At 68.4% G+C, this 7,837-nt stretch overlaps 3 protein-coding genes across 3 annotated transcripts; all 3 read left to right on the forward strand.

Annotated features, from left to right (window-relative positions):
- Positions 1 to 17: 17 nt before the first annotated feature.
- On the forward strand, positions 18 to 2,316 carry MNEG_11729 (hypothetical protein; the record flags this gene model as incomplete). Its single annotated transcript, XM_014039797.1, has 3 exons — positions 18 to 118; positions 465 to 851; positions 1,173 to 2,316. The coding sequence occupies 3 exons, from the start codon at positions 18 to 20 to the stop codon at positions 2,314 to 2,316; spliced, it is 1,632 nt and encodes a 543-aa protein (XP_013895251.1).
- A 1,419-nt stretch (positions 2,317 to 3,735) lies between these two features.
- Positions 3,736 to 4,445, forward strand: MNEG_11730 (Vesicle-associated membrane protein; the record flags this gene model as incomplete). Its single annotated transcript, XM_014039798.1, has 3 exons — positions 3,736 to 4,022; positions 4,231 to 4,351; positions 4,437 to 4,445. 3 exons carry the CDS (start codon positions 3,736 to 3,738, stop codon positions 4,443 to 4,445), a joined length of 417 nt encoding a protein of 138 aa, XP_013895252.1.
- Positions 4,446 to 6,515: 2,070 nt separating this feature from the next.
- On the forward strand, positions 6,516 to 7,412 carry MNEG_11731 (Putative vesicle-associated membrane protein; the record flags this gene model as incomplete). Its single annotated transcript, XM_014039799.1, has 3 exons — positions 6,516 to 6,844; positions 7,086 to 7,190; positions 7,310 to 7,412. Coding segments are annotated over 3 exons (537 nt in total), but the record flags the coding sequence as incomplete, so codon positions are not given.
- Between the last annotated feature and the right edge of the window lie 425 nt (positions 7,413 to 7,837).

The raw sequence follows: 7,837 nt of genomic DNA on the forward strand, positions 1-7,837 counted from the left end.
CCCTTGAACCCCCAGGCATGGTGCGCGGCGCCACCAAGGGGCTGATCATTGACCTGGGCTTTGTTCTGGAGGGCCAAGAGGAGGAGGAGCTGCCAGAGGCACTGCTGGGAGCCTACAGGTGCAGCCCTGCGACCCCGCAGCCCTTGAACCCTAAACCCCAGCACTTCTTGATGATGAACCCTGAACCCGCCAAGCAGCGGGTGCATAGGGGGTACACTTCGCCGGGATGGGAGGCGGTGTCGGCCCGGCAGGCCGCGGCGGCGGTAGGGGGGAAGCCCGCTGCAGAAGCGGCCGCAGCTTGCCCGCGCTCTGGGGATCCTGGAAGGCCCAGCCGCCGATTGTCTGCGCGCGCATGGCGTGTCGCACCCAAGCAGTCGAGCCGCCCAGGGCGCGAGCTGGCAAGGTGACCCTCCTGCGCTCCACCCTTGCGGCAGCCTCAAACTCAATCGTTGCCCAACCCCCAGGCTCTCCTATATGGACATCGGCGAAGCCCAGTACCTCGACACATCAGTCGAGTTACCGCTCCCCGAAGCCCCTCGCTCCACCACCAGCCCCTCCAAGCCCGCCGCCGCCCCCGCCGTCGCCGCGTCCCCGTTCTCGGAGCCGCGCTCGCCGGCTGCCGCGGGCGGCGCAGGCGCCGGCATCGGACTAAACGGCGCGTCCGGCGGCGCGCAGCACCTGCGGCGGGTGCGGTCGCGGGTGGAAGGGCCGGGCGCCGAGCCGCGCACGGCCGTGCAGGAGGGCGGCGGGGGTGTGAGCGGCGGCAGCGGCAGGCAGGAAACGGAGCAGCACCATCAGCAGCAGGACTTGGCAGGGGCGCCCAAGACCATGACCACTCACTCTCGTAACAGGTGAGTGTGGGGCTTGCCCTCCAGGCTGGGTTTTTGGGTTCCGCAAGGATGGGCGGGAGCGGGCCTCAAGGCACACCCAGCAGCGGCTTGGGCGTGCGCACGCCACGCGCGTGACTGTCATTCCCGCCACTGCGCGGGCCGTGCCCCCCTCACGCAAAGTCCGCCCTGCAGGGTGTTGAGTGCTGCCTCGCGCCGCCGGGCCTCCTGCCCGCCGCTGTGCCGCCGCATGCGTCGGCCTGGTAGCACCGCTTGCCCCAGCACTACCGGCACCCCCCGTGCGCACTGCCCACTGTTGGCATGCCCACCCACGTGACCCCGCAGGTCAAACACTTCTGTCGAGGACTTGTTGGGGCCGGCCGCGGCCGCCGCGCTGCTGGGCAAGCAGCAGCAGCAGCAGCCGCAGCAGCAGCGCCCACCCAGCGTGCCGCCGCTCGAGTGCGGGGCGCAGCGGGGCGCCCCTGCGCGCCCGACGCCGCCGGCCCAGCAGCATGGCGTGGCCCGCGACCTCTTTGCCGGCGCAGACGCGGCCGTCGGGGGCGAGGGCGGCGCCGCGGCGCCAGACACGCAGGACGTCGCCGGGCGCAACCAGCATGCGCCGCGTGCGGTCGCACCGAGCTCCCCGCGCGTGATCCCCGGCCCGGGTAGCGGCAGCGGCAGCGGCAGCAGCGGCGGCGGCGGCATCCCGGCGGGCTACCGGCACAGGCGCACGAGCAGCGACTCGGTGGCGCGCCATGTAGCAGGCGCCGGCGCCGCCGCCGACCCTCGAGGCGGCGGCAGCGGGGACGCGCGGGGCATTGTGTTTGGTGCGGCCGGCAGCGCCAGCGGCACCGGCAGCGGGGGCGGCGGCGGGCCGAGCGCGGCGGGGAGCACGGGTGCTCTGTCTGCGCTCGCGCGCGCGTCGGGCGACGGGGGCGGCGGCGCCGCCATGCAGGCGGCGGCGGCGGCGGCCGGCAAGCGGCGGCTGTCGGCGGCGGACTACATCACCCGCGCCCACGCGGTGGCGATGGCGGCCTCAGCGCAGCGGCGCAGCAGCGCGGCCTCCTCCGGCGCGAGCGGCGATGCCAACAGCAGCGGCGGCGCCGGCGCCGGCGCCGGCATGCCCCGGCCGCACCACCGCGCCGCGCGCTCCCTGGCCAGTGACCAGTTTGGCGGCGCGTCGCCTGGGGCCGCCAACGGCAGCGGCGGCGGGCTGAGCGGCAGCTTTCCCCCGCCACTGATGACGTTCGCTTCGACGCCGCTGCCTCAGGGCAAGCTCGGGGTCGAGCGCCGCGCGTCGAGCAGCCTCGCTTCGCCCCGCAACCGTTCAAACTGGAGCGCGACTAACAGCAACGGCGGCAGCGGCGGCGGCGGCGGCCAGGAGGGCTCGCCGGCCGGGGGCGGCGATAGCGGGGGCGCCGGTCGTGGCGGGGCGACCGGCAAGGCGTGGCGGCACAAGCGGCACGTGAGCGGCAGCGTGGCATCATGAGGTTTGCTTGAGGTTAAACTGGGGACGGCAGCTTCTTGTCGGGTATTCAACCGCAATCTTATAGCGTGTGGGGTTTGGGCGCTGCCGCTTCTTCAACCGTAATCCAAGGCGATGCGTCCTTGATGGATTTGCTTACCGGTATCCTTTGGGCCCCTTTCATGGCGGCGCAGCTTGCGTGCTCCGGCCCTTGTCATTTCTGGTCGCTCTTGACGCATGGTTTGCTGCTGCTTGAGCGCACTCACCCGCTGTAAAGTGCGGATGGTTCCGAATGTGGGTGGTTCTCAAACAGCTCAGGACAACACACAACATCTCTGGCCGGTCAAAGTACTGTGCACAGGGTCAGGTTCAGAGTTTCGGAGGCCCCATCACACCGCATCATAGGCTTGCTCATGGAGGCCCTGCTGCTTGGCGTCCTTTGCAGCAGCCAGGCGGGTCATGTTGGCAAACGCTTAAAAATGCGGCGCCAGCCCGCCTGAATCGGGCCAGTTGGTCACAAAAGGGTAGCCTGCATGCGGGTCCAGGAGGTCCACGGTCCAGGCGCAAGTGCTGCGCTGGCGGCATGTGACAGCAACCTCTGGCATCACCGGGGAACGATGACGTGTGCAGAGAAGTCGCAACGGGTGGTGCCATCAGCAATTGTGCCAAAGTATTCATCACACTAGTAACCCAGCTTTCTTGCAGCAAAAAGTTTGCGTGAGAGGCGCTGCGTTTTGCAAGATTGCGGAGCTTTCTGTTCTGCCTGGATCCATGAGATTGCGAAACCGCCTTTGTATTTGCGAGGAGAAGTTTAGATTGGAGCCAAGCTTACTTTGAATGACATATTGGACGTTGCGCATCTCCTGATTCAGTGCTCTGGCAGCGTCCGTGGATGAAAACCATCACACCGCGCGTTGGAGGTCGCTTTTGCCTCACTGCCGATAGCAGTGGTTTGTAAATAGGTGTGGGTCGCCAAAGATAAAAAGTCACCCGGCAGTCGCCCGTAAATCCATTTACCCGAAGTGCTCGCACCAGGTGACGACTCACAGCGACGCCCGCGCATGCAACGCATCGCACCTTCGCAAACCTGAATTGTCATATTTAATTCCCAACCTTGATTGCGCTCTTTAGGTGCCTGCGCCCGCGGGCGCCACAGCGACGGGGCCGCAGACTGCTGCGCCACCTCCATCCTACGACAGCGCGGGGTGGCGCCAGCTTGCCCCCTCGTCCGCCGCTCTCTCGCTCAAGCTGAGCAGCGCGGATCAGCAAAAGCCCGTCGCCGGCCATTGAACCAGCCGCGGCAACCGCACCGGCCGCGCGCACGCAGCGGGCGCGGCGGCCGCGATGCCCGTCGTGTATGCTCTTGTAGCGCGCGCGAGCGATGAGGAAGTGCTCGCGCAGCACGCGACCGTCGGCGCCGCCAGGGGCCTGGCCACGGTCGCGATGGAGTCCTGGCGCACGTATAAAGACCCGTCCGACGGCGAAACGGACGACGACCTGGCCGCGGTCGCGGACGCGCGCCCGGACGAGCGGTTCGCGGTTATGTGCGACAACCTGACATTCACAGTTCTCACGCGCGGCGGCTTCGTGTTCGTCGTTGTCGCCGACGAGGCGTGCGCGGGCCGCGGCATCCCCGGCGTGTGCGCGCAGCGCGTGAGCGACGCGTGGATGGAGCGGCTGGGGGAGGTCGGGCTGCACGCCAAGCCTGCGGTGCTGCAGCGCGCGTTCGGGTGAGCGATGGCGCCGGGCGGCGGCGCCGGCCGGGCTCCGCCGCGGGCCGCGCCGGGCGCATGCGCACGGTCGCCCCCTGCGACCGCGGCTACGCTTATTGCAACCGCCTGACCCTGACTGCCTGCCGCGGCCGGGGCGCCCCTTCCGCGTCCCCCAGCCGTCCGCCGCCCCTTCAGCTGCCCCGCGCGCCCGCTCCCCGCACCCCAGCGGTATCCTGAAGCGCGAGCTCGCCTACTGCGAGTCCCACGCCGGCGAGCTCAGCCGCGTGGCTGCCGTGCAGAACAAGGTGGACGAGGTCAAGGGCATCCTCATAGCCAACGTGGAGAACGTGAGCACCCCCCCCCCTGGCTTGCCTCCCCATCCCCCCGAATGGCTGTGGCGCACTGACCCTGTTGCGACCATGCAATATGCAGCTGCATTGAGACGGAGCGCAGCGCGCGGCGCGCCCACCTGCCCTCGCCCCTCGACCGAGCGCTGCGCCGCCCGCCCTCGAGCGAACTGCAAGCTTCGAACGCCGGCGGCTAGTGGGGCAGAGAGCCGTTTTTGCATGGGGGGGCTCAGAGGGCGCCTGGCATGGCTGCCGCTGCGGAGGCCCTGCCGCCGCGTGGACCGCGCCCCTAAACAGAGCTGTTGTGTGCTGCTCAACCCCGCCAGGTGGTCCGCTGCATGGAGCAGCTGGATGGGGTGCAGAAGGGCGCGGCCGGCGCGACCGAGGAGGCAGCCGCGTTCAGGGAGCAGGGCGCAAAAATCAGGTCGCGCCTGCGCTGCACATGCGGCCTGAAGCTCTGCCTAGTCGTCGCTGCTGTGCTCATCGCTGTCGCCATCGCGTCGGCTGTGTGCTTTGGCACCTCTGTCTGCCACAGCGGCGCGGGCGGGGGCGGGGGCGCAGTGACGGCCGCGGCGCCGGCGCCGCCGCCTGCAACGGTGCCTGCCGAGGCGGCGCCGGCCGGCGGGGCGCCGCGGCCGTTTGGGATGAACAGTCTGACCAGGGGCACTCAGGACACAGGCGGTGTGCTGCGCGGCCCGATGGCTGGCCCAGTGATGGTGCCGTCATTTACGCCACCAGGCTCCACGGGACACTGAGGTGCTGGCAGCCGCACCTGCCGCCGTTCTGTGACCTGCTGCAACCCCTGCGTACATAACTCTGCCCGGATGACCCAAACCGGCGCCCGCAGCGTCACGCAGAACGCGCTGCTGGGATGGTGCGACGGCCGGGCGCACGTGTTGCTGACCGGCGCATCGCCCGCCGTGCGCACTTGGACCCTCTCCATCCACACTGCCGGTGTGGGGCTGCGTGCATCCACGCCCTCCAAACCCTTACGCTGGCATTGCACCGCATATATGAACAAGAGTTCCTGCACTGCCCCTGACATGCCATTGGTTTTGGCGGCACTGACCGTGGCACCTTCCAGCACATTCGCACAGCTTTGCATAGCAGGTTGTATTCACTTTCCCTTGGTGGACTGTTCAGGCCTGTTGCGGCTTTGCTACCGGCGCTCTTGTGCAAGGCGCCGCGCCGCCCATGTTTTTTCTGCGACCGTTTTGAGCACTGTTCAGGGTGCGCACTGCTGCATCCACCTTGCTGCCGGGCGCCGCGATGGCTGCGGCGCTTGCGACCGCGATGACCACGCGCGCACGCTATCTGCGTCACGCACACGGCCCTTTTTGAAAAGCGCTTCGTTATCAAAGCATGCACAACAAGAGTGCACGTGACCAGGCTGACAAGTGGTGCACACTACCCCGCCACGCTGCACATGCCGGCGCCCAGGCTCATCAGTCGGGTGCATGGCCGTTCACGCCCTCAACCAACCTGACAGCCCTTAAAACTGCTGTAAAACACGTGAATCATGTTTTCGGGGCGTCACATGCAGTTTTACCCGCGCTTCACGCGGCAACTGATGTTTCCAAACCAGGTCACTTCGGTCGGTCCATCTTCGGCCCCCTCTTTGCGACTCGGCCGTTACGGTGCAAACGTGCAGGCAGAGAGTTTAACAACTAGCAGCTCTCCATTCCCGCTAGCAGCGAGGCCAGAACGGGACGTAGACCCCAAGTGTCACAGCGGTCACTTGGCTCTAAGCGTCGGTGCGTTGCGATTAGTGGCTAGCAACATTTGAGAGGAAGACTTGATATGGCTCGATGGTCGCTGTGCTGGCCCCGAGCCGGCGCCGCCCGCCCGGTCCTTCTGGCGCTGCATCTCGTGCGAGAAGAGCGCCTTCGGTTGCGCGTCGCGTGCCCCTTGCAATCAGACCAGGCCTACGCACTCTGCACTGCTGCTCAAGGCTGCCCCAACTAACCCCACCCATTCATGCCCTCACCCGCAGCCGGCCGTCACAAAGTGGCCCGGGCAGGGTTGCCACAGTCGTCGCCGCCGCCAACGCACGGCGAACAGTCCCTGCGGCCCAAGAGCACGACCGCGGACGCGCACCTAGCGGGAGCACGCTCTCCGGCCAGCAGCAGCCGCTGCCGCGGCCCCGCGGCGCCCGCGAGCAGCCATGCCGCTCGCGTATGCGCTCGTCGCGCGCGCCAGCGACGGCGCCGTGCTCGCGCAGCACTCGTTCGTCGCCGGCAACTTCGAGTCCGTCGCCATGGAGTGCCTGCAGCGAATGCAGCACGGCTACGACGACAAGTTCACCGTAAACTGCGACGGTTACACGTTCAACTACCTGCTGCACGCCGGTTACGTGTTCGCGGTCGCCGCTGACGAGGCGTACGGGCGGCAGGTGCCCTTCGCGTGCGCTCAGCGGGTCTGTGACGCCTGGATGGAGAAGTTTGCGTCAAAGGGACGCAGCGCGGGGCCGTACGGCATGGACAAAAACTTCAGGTTGGTCCCGCGCGTGTCTGAGGGCTGGGGTCGATGGGGGCCGCGTGTTGACCGACACGCACGTCAAGCATGCGTGGGCGCACTCGCTGCCTGGTGCCGTGTCGAGGGGTGGGCATGGGGGTAAATCCCCCAGCCCAAGGGCTGGGACCCATGCCACAGGGCCTGGAGTCCCTTTGCAGACGCGACATGGCAGGGTGCTGCTTGCCCGGAAAGCTCCATGCCGCGCCATCCGCGGCACCAGGCGCAGCCGCGTGCGCCGCGCGGCCGGGGCTGCGGTCGGGCGCTGGGCAGTGCTGCCTGGCCGCGGCCCCGGGGTTGGGCGGCCGGCTGCGCGGTCAAGCGGTGCGTGGGTTGCCGGCATTGCGGGCGGCCAGCCCTTTCCTGCAGCGGTCCCCACATCCGCCTTGTCGGCCGCGCAAGCTGCATAGCAAAGCACCCCCGACACGCTGCACGGATCCGCCGCAGCCCCGTGCTCAAGCGGGAGATGGAGTTTTGCCAGTCCCACCCGTCAGAGATGGGCCGCGTGGCGGCGGTGCAGCAGAAGGTCGACGCGGTCAAGGGCGTCATGGTGCGGGCTGGTGACGTGGTGTGTGTGTTTGCTGACTCAGCACGTTGTGATGGCGTATGCGTTGACGTGCACGCGATGTGCATGGGGCGGCGTCTGTGGGTGTTAAAAACGGCCGGCTGACGCCCGGCTGGGTCGTGAGTCGTGTCGGAAGCCGCGCGCACCGGTCCTTGTGGTTGCAGCCGCAGCGGCCCGCGGCGCCGCTGGTGGGCTGGGCGCCACCCAGGCCGACGCGAGCAGCGGCCGCTGTGTGTGCAGCGTGCGGTACCACTGGGCATCCACTGCAGCTGCGCGCTCCCCGCCGCCGCATCCCCGGGCCGCTGCACGCATCCACACACCCTTGGAGCAGCTTGTGCGCATGCGTTTGCATCCTGTGCGGGCGTGTGTGCACGTGCAACCCCGCTGTCCGGTCAAGAACGCCCCTCCCC

The sequence above is a fragment of the Monoraphidium neglectum genome (assembly GCF_000611645.1).
Source record: "Monoraphidium neglectum strain SAG 48.87 unplaced genomic scaffold scaffold02881, whole genome shotgun sequence".
NCBI lineage: Eukaryota > Viridiplantae > Chlorophyta > Chlorophyceae > Sphaeropleales > Selenastraceae > Monoraphidium > Monoraphidium neglectum.